We start from the raw sequence: 26,646 nt of genomic DNA, 5'->3' as shown, positions 1-26,646 counted from the left end.
TTGCTCGCGCACGCTCGGCGCCCGGCTGGTTTAAAAAGAATTCGTTAGTGAGCAACTTCATGCTGACAATTTTGTGTCACGGTGCGCGCGCATCGTAAAATTTCACTCTCATCAATTTTCATAACGCGCCTAAAAAAGTATAACTTCAAAAATTTATAAATAAAAAAAGTGCGTGCGTACAAAGTTCACAATATATCAGAAGTGAAACTTCTTTGCCAAACTAATTTTTAACTCTTGATTATATTTATACAAATCTAAAACTTAAGATTTTCGAGACTTAGAGGGAGGGAAAATGGAAGAGATGTTTGGTATTTAATGAATTTAATTGTCATTAAAATATTAAAAGTGTCGTATTAAAATTTATTTAAGGTAATTAACCCTTCTCACTCTCTCTATCTCTCTCAATCGGTCTCAATCGCTCTCTCCCTTTTCTTCTACAAAAACGCTACACATATTCGTGACGTTCCGTAAAAAAATTCCCCTTAGACGCCTAAAGAAGTTTCACTCCAAAAATCAGATCACAAAACAAACACCTAAGACGTACTGATATGTATAATTAAAATGTTATTCGTTTTCGATTAAGAAAAAAATAACCTTGGTAAATTAAAAATTGTAAGTTTTCATCCAAATTCAAATACATACATCTCCACCGAATTCAGACTCGTAATATTTTCCAGCTGGAATCACGCTATCAATATTGGTGGATTCCCCAAAGCATAAAACTAGCTAAAATGATTTTTGTTAAAGGGTAATGATTATAACAATAATAAAAAAATACGAGCTTAACGGGTATTACGGTGTATTTTCCTACCCTAATTAAAATCGTACGGTAGGTGGTAGATCTTTGCTGATTACGGTGTTTTTACCGTAATTACGGTGCAGCTGGCAACACTGCGCACAGCAAAGGTCACAGACTAGAGAAACGCTCAGCTTCAGCAGAATGCACCCTAACTTCAATCCACAGACTAAAATTTTTATGTATTACAGAAAGTAATTAATAAAAATAGAACAGGGGGTCTAGCCAAGATGGCTTAACAGTAGTGTATGTAGAAAGTCGAAAACTAAATTTGTATGAAAATGACAGCCCGTGTCGACAGTCGGTAGCCTAGGCCCTAAAGGCGTGAGTCGAGATACAATAAGCGACGCCATGACAGTGCTACGAAAAGACACACATTAACGCTTACGCTATTCGGTAGCCAACGGCCAATTAATGTTTCGGCAGTGTAGAAAAAACGGCGTTTCTCCGCCATGTTTTAGCGTGATCTCAAAAGCTGCTGTTTGCAATAATTCAGTACAACTATTGCCATCTTTAATCGCTACCGTTTTAAAAACATGTCTTATTTTGGACGTTTTAACGAAATGATTTTAATTTGTTATCTGTTTTTTTTAACTTTCTCGTGTTTAGAGTTTTAGTTTTTCAATGAATCAATGCGAGGATAACTTAATAGACACAGATAAATATGAAAATATCAAGAAAATCAGCAAATTAGTAGAGGTAAATCCTAGTTATATTGGATATCTTTTATTGATATTTATATTGCATGTAAGTTCATGAAATTGTTCTTTAATTTGAAAAATATATATATGTACCATTTAATATTGCATATATTATATAATCACAAAGAAAAATGATTGTACATTTTATTTGTATATTTCAGATGAGAAAGCAGTCACTAATGAACATAATTAGAAGTTCTAAATATATTTTATTGTAATTATAATAGAAGCTGATAATGATATAATATTGATTTAAATTAATCAAATAAAGTGGATTTATACTTTATGAACTTTGGAAATATAAAATCTAGTGAGCAATACTAAGTAATGGTAAGCAGATATTTTCTTTAATTATTTACTAAGTCAATATACTAGAGATATCTATTATAATATTGTTAATGAATGAGAAGTTTGAATTCAAGTCCCTTGGGAGTTACTGACATTGTTTGGTTATTAAAAACTTTAATTGACAATAAGCAGCAAAGTGACAAATTAAGTATATTTTTAAGTTTAGAATTAAGTAAAGAGTTTTAATATTAAAGTTACCTATTGAACAAACCTTGGACCGATCTTAGTTTAGTTTGTCAGTTTTCTATTTGATCAAAGTACTAACTAAAATATTTTCTTTTCAGAAAAAGAGAAGCTAATAAGACAACTTAAAATATTTAAAAAAACCACAAATGGACAAGTTTTACTAAAGTCTTATCTTTTAATTAATTTTAGTGTTAGGTATATTATGTACCTGAAAATGGGGAATGAAGCATTTTATGAATAATGTAAAAAATAAGACAAGTGGAGTATGAAATTATGGTTGGTTAAGTAACATTACCTCATGAACAGGAAACAGTAACTGAAACTATGTTTTTCCACATTTAATCTTAATAAGTTCAGCAGTTTGAATGTCAATGAGATATTATTATAAACAAACTGGATTTGTAGATTTTGGGAAGAATTATATCTTTAAAATACCTAACTATTATTATTTACAATTGTTGTGTTAAGGAAACAATCAGGATGTATTCATAGTAACTGTAGGTATCATAGTAATTTTATGAAATCATCACAACATCTAACGTTAGGTTTTATGAATTGAACAATTTTTTGTATATAACAGCACACAAACCAGATACCTATTGACTGCTGCAAATGAACACTTACATTTATTAGTTAATTATCTACATATAAAAATATGAATAATTGAATACATCTACATTAGGTAGTAATGCATTGAATTTGGTGCACCTGTGTGTGTTCAGTAGTAATGTCTGTATTGTTTAATAAGTTGTTAAATATGCTTATTTTTCTATGTAGACTGCATTATGTTAAGGAAGATATTTGGTGCCTTATTTTAATAAAAAATAACCATAACTGAAATATTTTTATTTTGCTACCTATTTGTTTAATATTTCTAACTATTAGTAGGTACGGGTCATTCATATATGCATTATCTGTATATTCTTGTAAAGTAAACTAATATTATTAACCACTTTACACTGGCTTTTCCTACTAAAGAAGACAGGTAAATTACCAAAAATAAAACTGACAAATACATAACATACAATGTTTATTCATTTCTTACTTAAACAGATTTTGCATTTACATATTCACTAGTAGCAAATCACTGATATAACCAAAAGTTTATTGACATAAATATTAACTTAAAATCAGCATCAAACTTAAATTTATATCTAAGATGTTGGAGCATCAATATGGAATCAAAGGTTGAGTAAGGGTTATAATTTCATACCAGACTAAGTTTCTATTTTATAATTTTTATTAATCCCTCTTTTCATTTCATTGAGTACTAGCTGCTTTTCAATTCTCACTTTCTAAAAGTATAAATTTATTATAAACAATCAACCTTTATGACTCTAACTTAAACTGAAATTGTTTGTTAGACATAAACAGAGATAATTCCAACTAGTAGTAATCACTAATAAAATCTACACTTATATATAAATCTGCTTACAAATTGACATTAAAAATGTTCAAACACAAACACCAAACCTAATTAAAGCTTAAATCAAACTCTAATTTCAGTGTTCACACTAGTCTACGTTTTTTTTCTATTGTTTTTTAATTCCTTGGACTATCTTTCTATTCCTTATCAACTTCTAGTAAACCTTATTTTCACTCTTTATTTATCAATCCACAGTACTATTTCTATTGTTTCTTCTAAGCGGTAACAAAATATGTTGCTTCTTCATTTTGCAGATTAGTTGTGAGGTTCCTAATCCTAAAAATATCAAAGTATGAGTACTACTAATTATTATATATCGCGATTATGCAATTTCAAAATATTGTATTTATTTGTAGCCTTAAATTTCTGAGAAAACATGAAACAAACCATAATTAATTTAAACATGCAATTAAAATTCATATATTGACTTTGCACCTTCCGTAAATTCCACTTAAATCGAAAATTGTTCCGACCTTGCTGACATTCTAATGTCCCTTTTGCAGCTTCCAATTGCAAATTTGCAATAATATTGTAAAGTTTTAACTTTTATTTGTTTATAAAAGTGACATTAGGAATATATTTAATCCAGAGACAATATGACGGAATAAGGTGCTACGAACAGCAGCTCGCATCTACGCTGTCGACTTTGCGGTAATGTATCGACATACCTCTTGGCTACGAACGAAGCGTTTTCGACAGTACCCCCTGGGGGTCTAGCCATATTGGTGTCGAAAAGTATTCTACATACACTACCGCTTTTGCGTAATTGTACTAAAGATAAAGAAGAAGGAGAAGGAAGAGAAGAAGAACAAGAACAAGAGAAAGCAGAAGTTAATGATGATTTAGATTCAGACGGATAAATTTTCTTATATTTTGTAATTTACACCCCTTTCATCATTTTCAACCCTTGTCAATATCTACAGTTATTCAATAGTTTCAAATTAAACAGAATCATAAAAGATCAGTGGAATAGGCCTACCGGGGAAACCACATTAAAAAAAAGCGCTAAGTACACTACCTCAAAGGTGGCGTGGAAACGTGTGCATATTATGACGATTACAACTCTTTCAACTTTTTGAATCGTGATATCTCAAAAACGGTGGCTCTTAGGAAAAAAAGTATTAAAACATTTTTTATAGATAATTATCTGATCTACGTTTTTGTCAAAACTAATTTTATGATAAAACTTACCATTTTGCTGAAAATCGCGAAAAACCCATTTTTGTGATCTTTGACTTGGAGTAAATTTTTTTGCACGTGCCGGATCGATGAGGACTTTTCACATTTCCTTTATAATAGTTTTCCAATTACAGAGCATTTTGCGACTCAGTGCCGCACAATGCCGCATAATGCTGAAGCTTAATTGGAACGTGAATTAGTTTTCAAATGCATCAGCAGAGTGCGCTAAGTCAGTGTTGTAAAAAAAATGTTGAATTTGTATGAATTGAGTTAGCAACCTCATTAATGTATAAATAATTTGGTAAACAATAATAATTGGTTGAAAACTTTTTACGCTTATTTTAATCATCAAATTATTTCATTAACATTTTTTTTATTGAAATAATAGAAAACCTTTAAAGAATATAAGGTTTTAACAAGCTAAATTAACAGTAAAATATTTAGTTTCATGTAAGAGGTTTACATCATTTACGTTTTGAGTAATATTTTTTAATGATTTCTAAAAAAATTACCTATATACTTTTTCAAAACCATTGCAATTTTTTCTAAAGTATAATCCTGTAAAATAAATTTGTTTACAGATCCGAATTTTAAAATAAAATTGTATTCATATTTTAAATGTGGAATATAAAAAAAGTAACTATTTATCATCCATACTAATATTTATTTTTTTTAGCAGTTTGAAATAACTTTAATTATTTTCAAAATCTAAGACGAAACGAAAGCCTTACAAATTTTTCAACAATAAATAATATTTAGTAACGAAAATTTCGATAAATGCCAACTTAAAGAAAAATACTGGTCAATTTTCTGTCACTGTGTTGGTATTGTTTGCGAGAAGCTCGCGAGAGCATTCGTTTTGAGAGTGCTCAATTGTGCGAAGCGTTGCTGTAGTTGGAACACTCGACGTTGAGCATTATGCCGCAAAATGCGCTCTAGTGCTGTAATTGGAAAACGCACAGTGTATTGAGCAATCCTACCAATATTCAGCCAAGTGCGAATTATTGTAACCTTACCCCTATTTTTTAGTCTAATTTGACCGGATTAATTATGTAACTTTAAGTTACTTGTTTGTTGTAACTTATAAACTTTATACCATTTAATATTGCTTACTTTGTGATTAACAAAGTAAAATGATAGTAAGTTTTATTTGTATATTTCAGATGAGAAAGCAGTAATGAACATATTTAGAAGTTCTTAATATATTTTATTGTAATTATATTAGAAGGAAATGATATAATATTGATTTAAATTTATAAATAAAGTTTATACTTCATGAACTTTGGAAATATAAAATCTAGTGAACAATACTAAGTAATGGTAAGCAGATACTTTCTTTAATTATTTATTAGTAAGTTAATATACTAGAGAAGTTTATTATAATATTGTTAATGAATCAGAAGTTTGAATTCAAGTCCCTTGGGAATTACTAACATTGTTTGGTTATTAAAATCTTTTATTGACAATAAGCAGCAGAGTGACAAATTAAGTATATTTTTAAGTTTAGAATAAAGTAAAGAGTTTTAATATTAAAGTTACCTATTGTATAAACCTTGGAGCAATCTTACAGTTTATTTTGTCAGTTTTCTATTTAATCAAAGTACTAACTAAAATATTTTCTTTTCAGAAAAAGAGAAGCCAACTAAAAGTACTAACAGAAACCAATAATGGACAAGTTTTATTAAAGTCTTATCTTTTTATTAATTTAAGTGTTATATTATGTACCTGAAAATTAATCTGATAATGGAGGATGAAGCATTTTATGAATAATGTAAAAAAATAAGAGGAGTGGAATAAGAAATGATGGTTCGTTAAGTTACCTCAAGGACAGGAAACAGTAACTGAAACTATGTTCGTACATTTAATCTTAACAAGTTCAGCAGTTTGAATGTTAATGAGATATTTATTATAAACAAACTGAATTTGTAGATTTTGGGAAGAATTATATCTTTACAATAACTATTTTTATTACTATTGTTGTGTTGAGGAAACAATTACTATTTTTTTAATTACCCAGGTTGTATTCATAGTAACTGTAGGTATCATAGTATTTTATGAAATCATCACACCTAAGGTTAGGTTTTATGAATCAAAAAATTTTTTGTATATAACAGCAAACAAACAAGATATTGATATTGCTGCAAATTAACACTTACATTTATTAGTTAATTATCTACATATATAAATATGAATACATCTACATTAGGTAATGCATTTAATTTGGTGCACCTGTGTGTGTTCAGTAGTAATGTGTGTATTGTTTAATAAGTTGTATGCTTATTTTTCTATGTATACTATGCAACATGTTAAGGAAGATAGTCAACAGAGGTGCCTTATTTGAATAAAAAATAACGATGACTGAAACATGTTTATTTTACTACCTGTTTGTTTAATATTCCTAACTATTAGTAGGTACAGGTCATTCATATATGCATTACCTGAAGCAATATTCTGGTAAAATAAACTTTTGCTACTAAAGAATAGGTCATTACCAAAAATAAAACTGTCAAATACATAACATACAATTTTTATTTATTATTCACTTAAACAGATTTTGCATTTACATATTAACTTGTAGCAAATCACTGATTAATTGACATAAATATTAACTTAAAATCAGCATCAAACTTTAATGTATATCTAAGATGTTGGAGCACCAATATTGAATCAAAAGTCGTTAAGGATTATAATTTCATACCAGACTAGGTTTCTATTTTATATTTTTTATTAATCCTTTTTTTCATTTCATTGAATACTTGCTGTTTTTCAATTCTCACTTTTTAAAAGTATAAGTATATTATAAACAATAAACTTTTATGACTACAACTTAAACTTAAATTGTTTGTTGGGCATAAACAGAGATAATTCCAACTAGTAGCAAATCACTAATAAAATCTACACTTATATATTATAAATCTGCTTTCAAATTGACATTAAAAATGTTTAAGCACGAACACCAAACCTAATTAAAGCTTAAATCAAACTCTAATTCAGAACAGTGTTCACACTTCACATTAGTCTGCGTTTTTTTTTTTAATTTTTTGGACTTTATCAACTGCTAATTCTAATTAATTAATTAACTAATTCTTTTCACTCTTTATTTATCAATCCGCAGTACTACTTCTATTGTTTCTTCAAAGAGGTACCTAACAAAATATGTTGGTTCTTCATGTTGCAGATTAGTTGTGAGGTCAAATCCAAAAAATATCAAAGTATGAGTACTACTAATTTTTGTTTATCGCGATTATGCAATTCAAAAATATTGTATTTATTTATAGCCTTAAATTTCTGAGAGAACATGAATCAAACCATAATTCATTTTAACATGCAATAAGTAAAATCCACTTAAATCGAAAATTGTTCCGACCTTGCTCACATTGTAATGTGCTTCCTGCAGCTTCCTTCCAGATTGCAAATTTACAATAATATTGTAAAATTTTAATTTTTTTTTAATTGTCTTTAATTATTTTGCCACACTATAATTACCAGTTACTGTTTATTTTATAAATTATGTTATCATTTATTTTACAAAAGCTAAACTACAACTCTTTAATTTTAAAAAGTATAATGTTAGTTTTAACAGCAGTATAATTACTGATTCATATACTAAAGTAATCAAATCAACAATGTTAGAGTTAATTGTCCATTAATAGTTTTTTTTCATTAAGATACACATTTTATCATTTTTCTGTCATAAGAAATACAGAATTTATGCTATAACTAAAGGTTAAAAAAACTACTTTTAAGTGTCAAAAATCTTATTTACTTGATATATTATTTCAGAAGTACATATTTTTCACTTTTTAGTTTGAGTTCTGCAATTCTCCACGTCACATTTGTTGGTATTTAACATTAATTAGGTAACATTGCTGAAATTATGCCTACTGTGTAAAATAAGCTGATGGAACTTTAATACAAGACAACTTTGTAGCAGTGGCATTTCTAGTACGCTCGTAATTTCTGTGGCTATTTTAATTCACAAAATTATTAAAACCATGTCTGAGCAGTGGTAAGTAAAATTCCTCACCAAACTGAATACTTTTTGTATAATATATTTAAAAAAATAATGTGGGACATTTTCTAATTTAATTTAGTGGTTACAATTTGGAAAATATAACTGCTTTCCAATATACCACAAAACTTAACTATATTACGTCAGAGATAAATTTTTAATATTATTATAAATCTCATGAATTTACAAATATATAAAACATGTAAGATTATATTATAATTTATTAATAACAGATTAAAGACAATAATCACTTAGGTATGTAAGCTCGTTCTATGCGTACAACATCTACGGGATAATCATTCTTGTCACATTCCACCAGACCTATTCTTTTTATAATGGACATTCCACTTTGTACTCTGCCAAATATTGTATGTTTACCATCTAGCCATTGCGTTGGTGCTAATGTTATAAAGAATTGAGAGCCGTTTGTATTAGGGCCTGCATTTGCCATAGACAAGATTCCAGCACCGGTGTGCTTTAAGTCTGATATAATTTCATCATTAAACTGTGGGCCATATATTGATTGACCCCCTTTTCCTGTGCCTGATGGGTCACCTCCCTGGATCATAAAATCTCTAATAATTCTATGAAACTTGGTGTTGTTATAATAACCTCTTCTTATTAATTCCATAAAATTTCTGCATGTTAATGGTGTGTGTTTCCAATACATTTCTACGATTATAGTACCCATTCTGAAAAATAAATAGCATTAGTGGAATTGAAGGATGCTTGTAACATACAGCGTGAAGATGATATTGAAAGAACATTATTATGTTATACGTTTAATAATATACTATGGTCTAAGTTTAAAGTTATGATGATTGATACTATAAGGTAAACATAAGATTTCAAACTCTTTCTTACGTTGTTTCTAAAATTGCAACAGGAGGTTGCCAAGATTTATCAGGTATACCAGCACTAGTATAAGCAAGCATTGCCTTAAAAAACTTTGGTTTACAAGATTGATAATTGATTTACAAACAAAAAGAGTCTAACGCTTCTTTGAAGTTTTTTTTTTTTTGGAGTTTATGGCCTGGTATCTAGACCTTTAGGCCAAGTCTTGAGTATTCTTAGGAAAACGCGTACGAGCTGGTACTGCTTTTCGGAGGTGGGTATCGGTTTGCAAATTAGTGGTGTAATCTTTATATAATAAGCAAATCCTCAAAATCAACGGTTGACATCCTAGTAAACTTTTTAAATTCTCCGCTTGGTTCTGCAACTAGTGCATCCAACTAATTTTGCACGCTGAGACTAAATAGTACGTACACTTTATACAGGTAATTTAATTATGAATTCATGATAATAATAATAAAGAAAGAATAAATCAATATTAAATTAAAATATTACCAATTTTGTTGTTTCGATGAATTTGCGTTACCCACCGTCGTCTGGCTTTTCTTTTTGAAGTGAAACTTCTTTATCGGGGTTGGAAAAAAATTTAGTGTAACATTTTTCGGTTACGCGTCACATTTGACCGTTACGCGCGTCTTTTTCTCGTCCCTTCCACGGTTGACTCGAAGAGATTCTAAACCATTAATAACAAAAATTTATAATAACTGTAACAATGATACTAAAAATTATATTACAATTTATGAAATTCTGTAATAATCTTAGTTGTAATAAGGTAAAATGAAATAATTGTATTATTTGTATTCAAGTCTGTGATATTAAAAGCCTTTTGTTAAACTTTATCTAATTTAACTTTATTTAACCAATTTCTGTAAGGCGAATGCTACACGCTCGATATTTATCGTGATATTTGGATCGTGATCCAGAATCATGATGTGTAGTACAGGCGTATCACGATACGTGATACGGATCGCTGGATTTCTAGAAATCTAAAAATCCACGATCCGTATCAATTATCGTCGATAAATATCGAGCGTCTAGTCTCTGCTCGATATTTATCGCGTCAGTATTTATTCTGCCAGCGATGGAAGAGGACGCGCATATATGGAGGCGGAATAATATAGAGAATTCATACTTGTATTAGAAACATTACCTATAAGTATAGGCTGATTTACACGTATTAAGTTGCCAAGTCTTAACTAAATTTTAAGTAACCGTTTACACGTAAAAATACTAAATAATTAGTTAAACTCATTTATTCGCTCAAGATGGACGACCACAGAACAAAATATTATAGGATTTTCTCTTCCTGATTGGGGATTTACTGTATTGTATGCTCCAATACATGATTGTGAAGGTTCTGGGGACTCAACGTAATACGTATTTGAAGAAGGCGAAGGAGTAAAACGGCTACTATTATTCATTGGGGAAGGGGTTCTACTACTGTTCATTAATTGTTGTATACGCATATCGGACAAATAGTTTTGGATATGTTTTTGAGCTTCCAGCGCCGAAAGCAAAAGCATAGCTTTGCAATGACTCCACCAGCTTATGCTTTTCACTTAAATTTAACTAAATTTTGCCTGTCCAAACGTGTCAAGTGATTAGCCACGCCCACCAACTTAACCGAAAAATAGACAAAATTCTATTCTACCTTGTTTAGTTGCAACTAAATTTTAACTTGCAACTTCTTACTAAATTCACTGTTTACAAGGGTTAAGTTACTTAAAATTAAGTTAATATTTAGTAAATTTTTAGTCAACTTAATACGTGTAAATCGGCCATATGGGACACCTCAAATGCAAACTAGGCAAACTACAGAAAATAATTTAAAAAATAACAGATTTGAAACGATCTGGTGCTGCAGCGGAAAATGTTTACAATTCAAAGTCTTGGATATTTATGTATATCAGCATATACTGATAATAATAATAATAATAATGGCAACGCAAGCTTTCTTAATATTGTTACTCATATTGTAACACGAAATGTACGAGTGTACTCAATGAAATTTACCGTCGTACTGACGCGATCCGTATCGAGTGTGTAGTATACTAAAAAAATACAAGATAAATATCACGATAATTATCGAGCGTGTAGCATTCGCCTAAAGATAGTTGCATATAGATAATTTTTCGAAAAATAAGGTCAAAGAAGTTTCACTTCTAACGTGTGTACACTAGTACACGCACATTTTTATTATTTTTAACTTTTATGGGATGTTCTATCTTATAATAAATCATAACCCATATTTAACTTTGTTCATTGGTTTATTCTTCACAAAACAAGAGTAATTAATTTATATTCTTATAGAAAAGCCCATGGAAAAAAAAACATCTCACTCCTCTAAAGGCTGTCTTGAGTGACATTCGTTTTCTTCTTTTCTTAACGACCGGTATTTATGTTGCCACATACATCAAAATATGAAAGAAAATACTACACAAACGCTACACCACCCCCCTACGGAGACAGAAAAACTAAGGCGAAAAATTATAGTATATAACAATAAAAAAATAAAAAAGACTTAAAATATTTGACATTACAAAGAAAAACTTAATATTTACAAATCTAACCTAGTCTTAAATATAACCGTTCTACCTGACCTGGTAACAACAGGATTAGGGGCAGAAACGGGAGGAATATTTTCCACAGTAGGCGAGAGAAATGACGGCGACGCAGGGCCAGCGGTTACAAGGCTAGGTGTGCGAGCTGAAGGAAAAACAAACTGCTCGACGAACGCTGGTTTAACGCGATCCACACTTACAGTTACGTTCTTCCCCTTTAAATCGATGTTCAGGATTTTACCATCAATGGCGTACTTTAAAACTTTATATGGACCCGTGTATGGTGGCTGCAGAGGACGTCTGACGGTATCGTCACGCAAAAATATGTGCGTTGCCCCAGGTAGCTCTTTAAATACGAAGGGCCGTTTGGTGCCATGTACGAAAGCGTACAGCAATGGTTTGTGGTCTGTAAAAATGGTTGCATGTTGCACCTCGAGAATGTGACGGAAATGCTGTACACTTTCGTCCATCGCCAGTAGTTCGCGATGGTAGGCAGGCCACTGCGACTGATTGGGAGTCAGTTTCTTGCTGAAAAATAACAGAGGGCACCATTGTCCATTGATCAACTGCTGTAAACAGACGCCGATGTGCATGCTAGAAGCATCTGTAAAAAGACCCAAAGGTGCATCATTTACTGGATGTGTAAGTAGCGTGGCGTCTGATAAACTTTTCTTGCAGTCTTCGAAAACTCTCAACAGCTCGGGCATGGATACGGTTTGAAGCCTTTGCCATTGATCTCGACTAAAGCGTCTACTAACTGCGCTTGAAACTTGGCGGCATGAGGGATGAAACGGCGATAAAAATTAATCATACCGAGTAAACGCCTCACGCCTTGCACGGTGTCAGGAGGGGGAAAATTTAATAGCTTTTGAACGCGGTCCAGAGGAGGCCGCGTACCATTAGCGTTAATGAGATATTCGAGAAATACAACCTCGCTGGCACCAAGAATGCACTTAGATGGATTGATCACCACCCCGTAATCTTGTAGGCGCTTAAAAAGGACGCGCAGATGCTCTCGTCCACTGAAAAACAAGCACGTCATCGATATAAGGAAAGCAGAAATCGAGACCCCGCGTGACCTTGTCGATAAAACGCTGGAAGGTTTGGCCAGCATTGCGCAGCCCAAAGGTCATGAAAGGAAACTGGAAGAGGCCAAACGGGGTAACGATGGCGGTCTTCGCGATATCTTCTTCAAAAACGGGAATTTGATGGTACGCTTTCACTAAGTCAATAGTGCTGAAAATAGTTGCTCCGGCGAGGCTGCAGGCGAAATCATTGATATGACGAACGGGGTATCTATCTGGTATGGTCCTAGCGTTTAATGCGCGATAATCGCCACAAGGCCATGTGTTGTCTTTTTTGGGTGTCATGTGCAATGGTGACGACCTAGCGCTTTTAGAGGGTACCTTGCTGTGCCGCATTGAACCATGTCTTCAAATTCTTTTTTGGCAGCAGTAAGTTTTTGAGGTGCCAGGCGACGGGGACGACACGACACAGGAGGACCATCAATAGTTTTAATATAATGCACGGTGCTGTGCTTGATGATTCTAGGTAGACCAGGTGGACGCGTGACATCAGGAAACTCAGTAAGTATGTGTGTTAAACTAGAGTTATTAGAAATAACGGTCTTGACACTGGATGGACTGGAGGATGCAATGGAAGTGGGGATAGATAACCCAGTACTACCATCTAAGAGACGTTTGCTTCGGCAGTCCGGTAATAAATTGTAATGACTTAAAAAATCGGAGTCGATAATCGGTGTGTCAACATCCGCAATAACGAAATTCCAGTAGAAATCCCTGCGTAAACCTAGGTTAAGATGCAAAGATATGTTGCCATAGGTTTTAATAGAACTCCCATTCGCAGCGCTTAGATCAAAATCTGCAGAAGCACGACGGTTTTTTGCAAGACGCTTAGGAAAACAACAGAGATCCGAGCCAGTATCCACTAGATACTGGAGTTTCAAATGTTTATCTGTAACAAAAATACGGCGGCTTTGATGAGAACAATCAGTCGCCGCGTCTACTGACTGTGTTTCCTGTTTTCCGACGGCGAGGTGTCGGGTTGCCAGTTGCAGGGTTTGGTACATTTGGTTGCCCTGCTATTGAACCTTCTATGGTACCAACACATATCTGGATTTCTAGGTGAGGCACCGCGAGAACGCTGTCTATGGTAGGGGAGCCCAAGAGGGGATTTAGGGATTTACCTACTAAAGCGCGGCAGATTAATATATAGGGGGATACCTTGTACCCGGTTAAGTACCTCCACAAAATATGAGGCCCATATATAAGGCCGCCCGTGAAGGAGACAGGATCAGATTAGTAAAAAAAAATTGACCATCAGAAATTCTCGAGCGCGTCAGATTAAGGTAGGGTGAGGTAATTACATTCTAAAAAGTGTATATTCCACTAATCTGACAATTTGAGAGTGACGGAAAAAAGGGGAGGGCAACAAAGTTGTAAAAAAAAAACATCATCTCGACATTCTCGAGCGTAGCTAATTTTTTTTTTATTTTGAAGGAAATAATTCAAGAATAATGAAAAATTCTTGACGATCTCTGACGATTTCCGCGAGCCGAAATAACAAAAATTCGTCGATAAAGTTAAATGCGTGCAGCTGCGTGATTTTTTAAACCGATTGGAATCTACTAAACGGCGTTCTAAATATTTCCCTCAAAATTACATTTCCTGTGAATTTGAACCGATTCGGACCGATAGATTTTGAGAAATTTTGAAAAATCTTAAAAAAATAAGAAATTTTTTTTTTTTTAAGTGGTTTCTTTATCGATCAACTTCAAAAACTAATCCGCCTTTAAGCTTGAAAAACCACGTCGATCGCCACCAAGCTGGTCAAAAGCGGTTGATTCGTTCGAGAGATATCGTGAACGAAAGAAACCCGAAAAAGTGTTTTTTCGGGATTACTCCGAAATTCGTGGTCCAAAATTACTTATGAGGATGATAAAACTGCGTCGAATGCCGCCAACCGCGTGAAAATTGCTTGATCCATTCAAAAGTTATTGCGGTTTGAAAATTCCAAAAATTGTGTTCTATGAAACTTCTATCAGACTTTCGAGCTGGGAGAGCTCAAATGCATAGAAATGTTATTTCTTTGAACTCAGCGAGCTCAAAATATCAATTTTAAGCGCCCAGGAATGGAATTAGCGGGAAGTTGCAGGGATGGCCCTTTAGGTGAACCGTTTTTCTAAAAAAATCAGTCAGATTTGTCAGATCAGGCGAATCCCTCTAGATAATCATCAGATTATGAGACAGTACGTTTAGAACATAAATATGAACCACATATATCTTAATCTGACGCGCTTGAGTATTTCAAAATTGCGATTTTTTTTTGCAAATTATGAAAATGGCCGTGGGTTTGCGTCCCATCAAAATCGTCAGATAAGTGAATGAGAGCTTTTTTTTGGTGCACTTAACACTCCCTTAGAAAATCTGACGCGCTCGATAATTTTTTTTTTTTTTTCATTTTCAACCCTTAAATACAACCACCCGCATCATGCAAACGATCAGATTAACATACGTACATTATTAAAAATACGTAGGGCATAGATGCTATCAATATCTGACGTGCTCGAGGATGTCCATGCAACAGTTTTTTTTTACATATTTAACAATCTATAGCCGCTTCCCCCACCGATGAAAAGGTATATATCATATAACATTTTTTTCTTCTTTTTATCTAAGCTTTGCATCCCAATAGGTCTCTACGACGCTCGAGTAAATCCCCATTTAGCATCGTGGGCTCCCCTACCACTAGATATTGATTTGCTGCGTGAGCGACCGCGAGGATGCGAGTTGGTAAGAGATGCAACTTGCTTGCTTAAATCTTCCACTGTCTTTACTAAAGAATCCAGTACCGATGGTGCAGGCGCTGGCATCGCACAGGAGTACACCTGGTGGCTGGGTCCTGATATCTCTGTGATCTTGTCTGCGAGGTCTGCTATTTTGTCCAGACTCAGTTCAGTTTGCGAAGCTAAAATAGCCTGAATATTTTGAGGAAGACGGCGAATCCAAAGCTGGCGCAAAATATTTTCATCTGTAAGGGTGTTACCCGCTAACGAACGCAGAGGACGCAGAAACTGCGATGGTCGCCTGTCTCCAAGCTCCTCTACACTAATAAGCTGGCCTACCCGCTGTTCCTCTGACATTGAAAGACGCCGTACTAACTCATCTTTTACCTTTTTATACCGTTGGCCTATGGGTGGGGGTCTGGTAATGATATCCTCAATCTCCCCAGCTAACTTTTGGTCTAATCTACCTATTACATAATTATATTTGGTATTCATCACATCACGTCGGGAACTTCACATCACGTCGGGGACACCAATTATGGGATGTTCTATCTTATAATAAATCATAACCCATATTTAACTTTGTTCATTGGTTTATTCTTCACAAAACAAGAGTAATTAATTTATATTCTTATAGAAAAGCTCATGGAAAAAATATACATATCTCACTCCTCTAAAGTCTGTCTTGAGTGACATTCGTTTTCTTCTTTTCTTAACGACCGGTATTTATGAAATATGAAAGAAAATACTACACAAACGCTACACTTTATTTTGAGTTACGACGTTCACAAAGTTATAATAGCTTTGTCCTCAAGATTAGCATAGATCACAATATGTAGTAAAACAAATCGTGTCGCCATTCCGCACTGTAGTTGAGGGTAGATAATCGAGGAGAAAACGCAAATCTAATTGCAGATGTCGCTATCATCGCTTGACCCATAACAATACGCTGTCATTTAAGTAAATCTTAGGTACGATTTAGTAAATCTTTAAAGGTGAAAACTACTGAATGATGTATTCGACATGGACTGTTCCATAATTAAAAGTAGAGTTGAAGACCCGGGGCGGTTCTTTATAATAATATAATCACATTGGATATTTTTCAAATTTCATTGAAAATTTTCTATGAGGATAGGGATGAAGAATTTTATCAATCACATGTTAAAAGTATTGAACAAATTTTATGTGGGATATTTTAAAAAGGCCCTACTTAATAATTATATTTATAAGAATTACTAAGAAACAATAAAACCCACTAATTACTTTGGACTTTTATTTAAAATTCCTTCTTTAAAATTACGTAGCATAACAATTGAATCCATGGTCAGCCATTATTGCATCTTTTTCATCAATAACAGCCAAAAGGTAACTTCTTTCAGTTATTTAACAGTCACCGGTAGAGCCTGCATATCCATCTGAACAAAACGATACGAGATGATCTGAACAAACGCCACCAGATATAGCGCCCACCAATAATTTTATAGTGTTGTGGTGTTTGTAGCTACTAAATTATGTTTGTTGCGCTGTAGGGTTTTTTGATTTTGATATGGGTATTTCAGTACCATCTATAATCACTCTGGTAGCTGGATGATCTTAAATAAATCTGGCATATAATAATCAACCAGTCATCGACTAACGGCCAAAACCAATATGCAATATCAATCCAATTTTAGCTGTCATAGACTGACAATTCAATCCATTTCTAAAGAAAAGCATGCCAATATTCAATACATGGACTGAGATACCAATCTAATTATTCAACCAATCGTTCAGAGGGCGGATAAGAGATTGAAGATTGCCCTCTGTATGAAAATGAATGTTTACTCATGCCAACAACCTATCTGTCCATTTTGACAGTTGCTTCTATTGGCCAAATCAATCTCGGATTGCTATCGGTGAAACTCGTATGATTTGGGTTTGGGATTGCGACCTAACTTAATATTCATTGGGAAAATTTATTCTTCTTCGTCATCTTCCAGTTCTAGTGATAGTGATTTGGAAGTTTAAATGCAATTATCCGATTGGGATAGTAATTCTGAAGCTGGAAGAAGACAACGTACTTCTGTGAGAAGACATAAGAAGACAAGAATTTATTATATCCAGAGCCTGAATGACGCCGAATTCACATTTAGATTTAGGTTAACAAAAGAAGCTTTGGAGACACTTTTACACAAAGTGATGTCTATATATGACTTCTTGCAGGTTTCATCTTTTCATCAACTTTTGTAAAAAAAAATTAAATATTAGCTACAACTAAAAATATTTGTTACTATAGATACTACCTACTAACTCCACTTCAAAACCTCAAGACTCCAGCAGAACATCTTTATAACGAATCTCAAATACGAAGCAGAAATGTGGTGGAAAGGACATAATATGGTGTTTGGAAAAAATCGGTTCCCCAAAATCGGTTTGTCAAAAAAGGTTTTGCTTCAAGTATCTCGTGTACAAGCCGTGATAGTGGCATGTGCAGTGTTGCACAATATTGCTATTGATATGCGAGATGAACATTTTGAACTACTGCAACAAGTAGATGAACAAGCTGATGATATTGATCAAAGCGCAATTGACAACGTGGGAAATGCAAGTGTGCGAAGTAATATTATAAGTGATTATTTTGCTTTATTACTATAATATTTTATAAATTACAACATTTTTGAGATAAATTAAATAAAAATTCAATGCTTTTATTTAAATAAAAATACAAATTTTTAATACAATACATCCTCGCTCCAGGCACAAAATCTATTATTTTTCTAATTTATTTAACAATATATTTTTTTCTATGGCCCATAATTCTCTTTTATGCTCTCTTTCTTCCTCTTCAAATGCCCATTGCTTTCTCTTATTTAGAAGCTCTTCCTTTCAATTGACTTTCATTTCCTTCGACAGACAACAATATCATGTCTTTGACTTTTTCCTCGATAGGAGGTAAGAGGAGTAGCAGCACTAGGGCCACCTCCTGTACGATATGTTTCAGCATGTATCAAGGCAGACTTTTTTCTTGTAGCCCTCTTTAAGCTTTAGCACTGCGAAAGTTTACCCCACTTGTGCTATTAAAGAGCGCCTCCAGCGTCTTCCAGCACCGCTCTTTCTCCTGCCAGGTGACTGAGTCACTCTTTTTATTTTCTAATATATTTTTATGGTCAGCAACAAGCGAAGTTAGAAGGTCAACTTCTTCCCGGCTGAAATTGACGCTTCTTTCACGTTTTTGCGTAGACATTTTTTTAAGTTAAAGAACCAACCTCGAATCACAAAAACAACATACACAAACTACTCAGAGAAAATTTATATTTGTAATAATATGTACTAAAATACTCAATAACCTAACAAACAAAAATACCATATGACAATGACAGCCCGTTTCATTACAAGTAATATTAAATGACCAACAAAAAGGTTAAGGTTCTATGTTTTTCTATAGAATTTTGTAACTTTATTTGTTCGTAACAAAAAAACAAACAAAACGTTGCATAGCTATTTGCTACTTTATCCATACATTGTGAAACAGACCCTAAGTCTTACTTATTTTATTTCGTTCCAAAAACAGCGAACTTTTGGTATGCTTGAACACAACATATTGCATTGAACGAAACGCGGTCGAGAGGCAAGGATCACGCAAAAGATTGCTGTCAATCTTTTGTCAAATAAACAATCGGATAGCAGAAATGTTTATTGGCATGCAGATTGGAGATCGGTCTTTAGATATGAATCAGTCCAAGATTGGTTATAATCATAGATTGATGATACATTATTAATTTTGGCCGTAAGCTAAATATCTATTTTTTCCATAAATCATAAACAAAATTTACCCATGTAACAAATATATTCCCAACAGCAGTAGTACTAATACCAAAAAATTTGGCCATCTCAAAATCAGGTTTATTTCTTCTTAATTTAACAATCTATCGATCAAAAGAAATTGATCCAATCCAATAATGTTAATGACTTGGCTGACCCTATAATTTTATTATTACGATACTTGCTGCGGTAGTGGGTTTTTTCCATGCGAAAACAGTTGGGATTGCTATCTTTTTTTAAATATCTATGAACTTGAGGTAAACGAGAGTACATAAGTTTTAATTGCACACCCATTGGCGGCGCGTACATCAAAGTTCATGGAGCTATACGAGTACGTAGTTACTAGTTACTCTTGAGTAAACTGCGCGGGAAACAACTAATGTCTGAGACAATATCAATTAAAAATCGATGTCTTGACCTGGAATCAACCACGAAGAGTCGGCGGCCGTGAACTGTAGAATCAGATGCCGCCTCTACTGATTGTTCTGTCCGTTTTCCTGGTTGTTCCCAGTGGTCCAAGAGCATGGAGCAATACATTTACTGGCCTTTTCGGAAAACCTTCCATGATACCAACATAGGTATTTGGTACCATAGTTCGTCTACGTGCCATAAATCATAATATAAAAAAAAAGTAGAAACACCAAATGAACCATAGAGTATAACTTATAATATGTATCGAATAGAACCTGTGGAATAAAACTAAAAATAGAAAGTAGGTATAACATATGTACTTACTACTTAAAAGATATTGATTTTACTTTTTAGGATACAAGAAGTATCCATAATTTATAGATGCAGTTCTTGATATTTGCGTGAAATAAGTGGATACTGTTCTCATCTTCTTCAGAAGTGTCTTAATAGAAATTTTGTCTAATTTGGTGATTTAAATATTGAGTTTAAAATGTTTAAATTAATTTGGCAGTGCTTGTACTCTCCTCGTCTTTATAAAATTTATGGAGACGGCGAAAAGGATGTAAGTAACTGGTCATATTATTATGGAATCCCATTAGGATAATTAAGTTGAAATATATCTTAACGAATAAATGGCTAAATTAAATACTTGGTCTAAAGCAATTTAAAATTAAGCCTAAAACGAACGAATCTTCACCTTTTTATAAAAAAAGTTCCAGCATTATACGCATACGCAATTTTATAACATTCACCCAAGTCCTAATTTTAACAACAATAAGCCACATCGTAGTATAGTTATAAATTAAAAGTTGGCAAGTAGCTAACTGCTTATTCCCAAGTTTTGTTTCAATGAATGTGAAAAATAGTAAAACCCCATTATTAAAATTGATGTCACACAATTTTCAAAAGTGTTGAAATGACTTGTAGAAAATATATTATAACTTAAGTGCTATACTGCAGCAATAAATTATTTGTTTTTGTACTTAATTTACCTAAGTATCTAAATGCATCTAGAGATCAGTACCATTGACTCTATTTGACCTCACTATTAAACCATTGACATTTATAACCTCTGTTTTCTTTTCTACTTGCTTTTCTTTTCTACAGCAAAGTCAACTTCTAAAGGAAAAGATCTCTACTTTACATTGTTGGTAAAGAAGAGCTAAAGTAGAAAGTAATGAATTTGCTTTTCTGAAGCAGAACTTATAGTAGCATATTATGTGTTAAAGCTAAGCATTTTCTTATTCTTCTTTCATGCACATTTAACAATTTTTTTACAAAGACACATACAAAACAGGTGTATCTGGTAACATTGATATAGGGTACGAGATAGCCAACCTCTTTCCAACTCCATCATACCGAACAACACACATTGGTGATCATACTTAAATTCAAAGAGAAAAACAATTCAATGTGCTTGAATTTGTTTCTGTATAGATTTTTAAATAAATTTTGGTGTATGTGTAGCATAGAAACTCATTTTATAGGCAAAGTAATATGTAAACCAACCTTTATAACCATACAATCAATTTAAATTGAAAATATTTTGTTTATACAGGCTATGTATCAACCAAAACGTTTGGAAAAGTATGGAGATAAAATTATTACAATTGTAAGTTTAAGAATAAGTGTATATAAAAAAAATTGTATTGTTAGAAAACATATTTAATAATATTTCAAAAATTTTTACAGGCACAGAATATAATCACTATTGCCAGCTATGCTTCTCCATTTGTATGCACTTATATTTATAGAAGAGGTTTCTTTTCATGGGATGAAACAACATTTTTAACTAAATTTATGTGTGGCGTTAGTTGTTTCATTATGTTTTCTTTTCTTGTGAGAGCAGTGGGTCGAGCATATAACTCTAAATATACTGAATTTCTATTTGTGATTCAACAACCAAAAGCAAACAACAAAGAATTTATGAACAACATCAGGAAATATGATTTTGAATTTACATCTTGGCCAGTGACTTTTGCTATGCCTGCAACAACCAGGTACCATTTTTTACTTTTAACTGCTACCTTTTTACATTATATTAGAAGAAATATAATTATAAGTAACATGTACCCTCGGCGTCATCTCTGCTTAGGTTCCTTTAGCACCTGGCATATAGGTATGTTAACTAAAGCTGGCGGCTTCAACACATTTACACTTTGTGCTTGTGTAGTGTCTGTGAATAAGCGCGAGACATGATGTCAAACTAAAATACAATCATAAATACATCATGAATAGACTGTCCGTCGTGTATGAGTGGACTAAAATGTATAGCATGGCAAAAAAATCATATTTTGAAACATACTGTATGTGAAATTGCATTAGTGTGAGTACTGTGAAGTGTGAACCCGCCAGCTTTCGATAACCTACCTATACTTAGTTTACGAATTTACGTTATGATTAACATTTTGTGTGCCATATGCGAAATTCAACCGCGTTTACTACCACGTGTTCACGTCAAATGACGATGGTGGGGTGCCAGTTTAGATCGTCTCATTGTCTGTAAGGGCGTTCCAGAGAATATTTAGAGTTTTTATAAAAAAACGTAATTAGTACTTACCCCAGTGATGAATAATAAGACAGGAACAAGCAAAGAATCATTTATAAAAATCCTGTTATGAGACATGAATCTAGTGGTTAAGCTCAACTCAACCTGAGATTGAATCTCGTCTGACTTTAGATCTTTAAAAAGCTAAGATTGTCTATTAAGAAAAAATATCAAGATCCTGGGCGGAGTATGGGATGTGTCTGCCCCATACTCCGCCTGTAGTTATGGGACTTCATTCTATAAAAACTCCTATAGTAAACTAGATACTATCAATGTATATATTTTGAACCATTCAAAAAAGTTAAGAATACCATATTACTTAAAAAAACTCAACAACCATAGCTAAACTATTACATTAACCAGTAGTGAAGTTAACTCTTGTGGCTTCTAGTGACTTCCATAGTAAATACTAATCATAACTTGTTGAATAAAAAAAACTTCTACTGATAGATGTTTTATTAAATTTATCATTAGCATAACATAAGTATTATTTTTTTAGCAAATCCTGGTTTGAAAACATTCCATTTAATAAGAGTTCCAATGAAGACTTGCCAATTTATCAGAGAATCCCCTTACAAATACTGGCATTCATTGCTGTACACACCTTCGCCATGCGCATAATTTATCCTGGAACCTTAACTCTCATACAAAATTTATTGTGTAAGTTAATTTTTAATCAGTTTATTAAATTAAAAGTGTTGGCCCGGTAGCTTGGGCAAGCGAATCTCATCTCTGAGATCGAAGGTTTGAACCCCAGCTGTTCAATCATGGACTTTTCTGTTTATATCAGCCACAGAATATTGCTTGGCTATTAGAAAAAGTAATAATCATGAAAGACACATAAATCAGAGGCTAATGCAAAGGGTTGTAGCGCTACTAGTTTTTCTTGTTCTAAATTACTTTGAAATTAATTAAGTGTAAATGTATAATTATAGGGAATCCATTAATGGAAGGCCGTACTCAATTGGTGGAAACGTTCCATGGTAAAAGGGCAAAATTACTAACATCAGATGCCAATTCCATAGATACTATATTTGTAGACAATCGAGCACATTCAAATGGCAATATATTGGTAATTTGTTGTGAAGGAAACTCTGGATTTTATGAAATCGGGATGGTAACTACCCCTATAAAGGCAGGTTTTTCAGCTCTTGGATGGAACCATCCCGGGTTTGCAGGAAGTACTGTAAGTAAATAAGTGAAGAGGCGATTTTAGATGCCAAATGCTTAATAAAATAAAATATTATATTTCTCACAGGGTATTCCATTTCCGAAACAAGAACAAAATTCTATAACCGCCGTAATTCAGTATGCCATTGAAGAACTCAACTTTCCAATCGAAAATATTGTATTGTATGGGTGGAGTATTGGTGGTTATACTGCAGCATGGGCTGCAGCTAACTACCCTGATATCAGCGCTTTGGTAAGAGTATGTGTATATATTTGTTATAAGTTTTAATTTGTGACAAAAGTCTTTATCTGACCTTTTCATTCTCTAGATTTTGGATGCTACATTTGATGACTTGCTGCCCTTAGCTCAAAACCAAATGCCTAGATCATGGTCTTTGTTAGTAAAGGAAGTTATACGTAGTTATGTTGACTTGAATGTTGGTGAATTACTGGCACAATACAAAGGCCCGGTGCAACTTATTCGGCGCACTGAAGACGAAGTGATTTGCTTAAGGTGTGTATTGAAAATGCTATAAATTACGATCACTTTATAAAACGTGTTAAATAATACTGTCAAAGATAACATTTTTGGCAGTCATTGTTTAAATATTACTAATCTACTATAATGTACTATACTCTTATTGTAACCGTTTTAATGTTATTTGGTTTAAATAATATTAAAATTTATAAATTTTTAATATTGAATTATGTAAATTACCTGAAACAATGTAGTATGATGCAAGGTTAATACTCTTTATCAACATTTGGATGCTCATCTGCGAAATTTCTTATTTGTAATGTTCTTTACTTTAGACAAGGCCAACTGCAGACAAACTGCGGAAATTCTCTACTAATTACTCTTCTTAAGTCCCGGCACCCAAGGTTTAATGAAAGTGATGAATTACAAGAAGCTATAATGTCTTATGTTGGAATGAGTGAAATGCAACGTAGCAATATAAACAAAGATACATTAACAGAAGTCAATCGACAAGCCCTTCAATTGGTAATTATTCTAGTTGTTTGTAATTTTTTTAATAATAAGTACACAAATTAAGTGTGTGTATATAGGCGTATTATACACATATTAAGTCTAATGTGTTTTGATTTTAATTCTTTAATATTTTTTTTAATAAAAGCTTGTTTATTCCAGATTATTAAATATATGAGAGATTTCCAATCAAATCATTGTGCACCTCTACCAGAGAACACGTTCGCTGATATTATGAAATATTTTTATTTAAAGAACTAGCTCATAATACACATCTCTGAAAGTCACAGTATTTCTGTTACTTTCCACAATTTCGGGAAACTGCGCAAGCGCGTGCACAGTAACCCTGCTGAGGACATGAACTGATGTAGTGACCTGTGACACTTTGATGAGTGAGAATTAACTAATAATTTGTGCTATTGAAACTTAAATAATATATGTTATGGCATTGTATAAATTTAATGAATTTTTGCCTTTAGTCAGTTAAATGATGACTTTATGTGCTTGTAATCTATTATTACTTACATATAACTATATTGTATGCGTTATAGAGCCATCTAAATTCTGTAGTGATTTATGAAATTGCAAAGGATGCAAAGATTCTTCAATAATTTTATGATTACCGATATATGGTTTTCTACATGACATTGAAGGTTTTAGGTTTAAAAATGAAACTTTACCTTCTAAAATTCAAAATTCTTGCTCAAAGTAGGTAACTATATACATTTAAATTTGTTGGGTATAAAATCTTTTAATGATTGTTATATTGACTTAATAGGTGTATTGGTATATCCACAAAGGAAGCACTACCAGTATGTAATAATCTTTTACTACTTCTTTTCACTGTAAAATATTTTATAATTCTATTTTCATTCACCTATGTAATATGTGTATAGTGTAATAAGATAAAAAGAAATGTGTTGATGTGGATATTTAAATTACCACAGATACTTTTAATATTATGTAGTAATAATAATATATTTATTCTTATTGTATACATAACTATTATATTTAGGCCCTTTACAGATGGAACAATTTTTTTAGTTTCCTTACAAAGTATGTTCTGTCCAAATTTTATATCAATCTGTAAGAGTTTTTTAGCTAACTTGCCTAACCTACAGGGTTGTGGATAATATCAAGGAAGCAGAACTTGTTCTCATTTTATTATGTTGACGGCCTCAACAAACACAAATTGTTTTTTAAATTTGAATAAGATATAGTTTCAGCGTAAACAGTGGAAATAGTTGTTCCATCTGCATCTGCGCCATAAGAATCTAGTATTTACTACTAGGATATTTATTCAAAATACAATGTGTATAATCATTTAACATTAATAGTATGAAATGCTGTATAATATAAATGTTTAGAGGTTATGGTTGACATTAAAGTATATACCTACTTATTGACATAATGCATAAATAATTATAAAATAAAGAATTAAAGCATTTTTTCTTTCAATTCAAATTGAATTATAATATGACAGCATTTAGGACACTGCTTAATAGAATTCTTAAAACTTACAAATCTTTAACACCACGATGTAAATAATAAAACTTATAAATTGGCCTAAAAAAACAGATAGGGACAGAAACAGATTGATTATGGAATACTGATTGTTTTACTTGTATAGTAAGTCAAAATATATAGATTTAGCGGAATAAGTTTCCATCATCGGTTAAATAGAGCCTATAGCTTAATAATAAAGTTGTAGTACAGTCATCATATCCATTTTCTTTAGATGAATTAAAAAAACTAAAGCTAAAATATCTGTAGAAAAAATCTTCCAAACTTCGCGACTGTTATTTGCAATAACATCGTGGTTACTTAGTTTGTATCGAGGATCCACAAACTCCTTGCTTTAT

General features: G+C 32.6%; 2 protein-coding genes and 3 long non-coding RNA genes across 5 annotated transcripts; 3 read left to right on the top strand and 2 right to left on the bottom strand.

The window, feature by feature from the left end:
* Window positions 1–1,777: 1,777 nt before the first annotated feature.
* Window positions 1,778–2,471, top strand: LOC125062738. Its single transcript, XR_007119318.1, has 2 exons — window positions 1,778–1,827; window positions 2,130–2,471. It is a non-coding gene; the product is annotated as an uncharacterized LOC125062738 (long non-coding RNA).
* A 1,190-nt stretch (window positions 2,472–3,661) lies between these two features.
* LOC125062736 lies at window positions 3,662–4,223 on the bottom strand. Its single transcript, XR_007119316.1, has 2 exons — window positions 3,893–4,223; window positions 3,662–3,733 (listed from the first exon to the last, which is right to left on the bottom strand). It is a non-coding gene; the product is annotated as an uncharacterized LOC125062736 (long non-coding RNA).
* Window positions 4,224–5,602: 1,379 nt separating this feature from the next.
* On the top strand, window positions 5,603–7,000 carry LOC125062737. Its single transcript, XR_007119317.1, has 2 exons — window positions 5,603–5,956; window positions 6,264–7,000. It is a non-coding gene; the product is annotated as an uncharacterized LOC125062737 (long non-coding RNA).
* Window positions 7,001–8,851: 1,851 nt separating this feature from the next.
* LOC125062693 (peptidyl-prolyl cis-trans isomerase-like 1) lies at window positions 8,852–9,671 on the bottom strand. Its single transcript, XM_047668767.1, has 2 exons — window positions 9,513–9,671; window positions 8,852–9,340 (listed from the first exon to the last, which is right to left on the bottom strand). The coding sequence occupies exons 1-2, from the start codon at window positions 9,581–9,583 to the stop codon at window positions 8,896–8,898; spliced, it is 516 nt and encodes a 171-aa protein (XP_047524723.1). The 5' UTR covers window positions 9,584–9,671; the 3' UTR covers window positions 8,852–8,895.
* Window positions 9,672–20,387: 10,716 nt separating this feature from the next.
* On the top strand, window positions 20,388–26,230 carry LOC125062485 (phosphatidylserine lipase ABHD16A). Its single transcript, XM_047668466.1, has 9 exons — window positions 20,388–20,640; window positions 21,637–21,690; window positions 21,771–22,078; window positions 23,126–23,286; window positions 23,562–23,812; window positions 23,885–24,049; window positions 24,126–24,310; window positions 24,610–24,799; window positions 24,947–26,230. Exons 1-9 carry the CDS (start codon window positions 20,569–20,571, stop codon window positions 25,043–25,045), a joined length of 1,485 nt encoding a protein of 494 aa, XP_047524422.1. The 5' UTR covers window positions 20,388–20,568; the 3' UTR covers window positions 25,046–26,230.
* The last annotated feature ends 416 nt before the right edge of the window (window positions 26,231–26,646 follow it).

The sequence above is a fragment of the Pieris napi genome, chromosome Z (genome assembly GCF_905475465.1).
Source record: "Pieris napi chromosome Z, ilPieNapi1.2, whole genome shotgun sequence".
Classification (NCBI taxonomy): domain Eukaryota; kingdom Metazoa; phylum Arthropoda; class Insecta; order Lepidoptera; family Pieridae; genus Pieris; species Pieris napi.
Note: the sequence above shows the minus strand (reverse complement) of the source record. Positions and strands in the feature narration are given on the sequence as shown.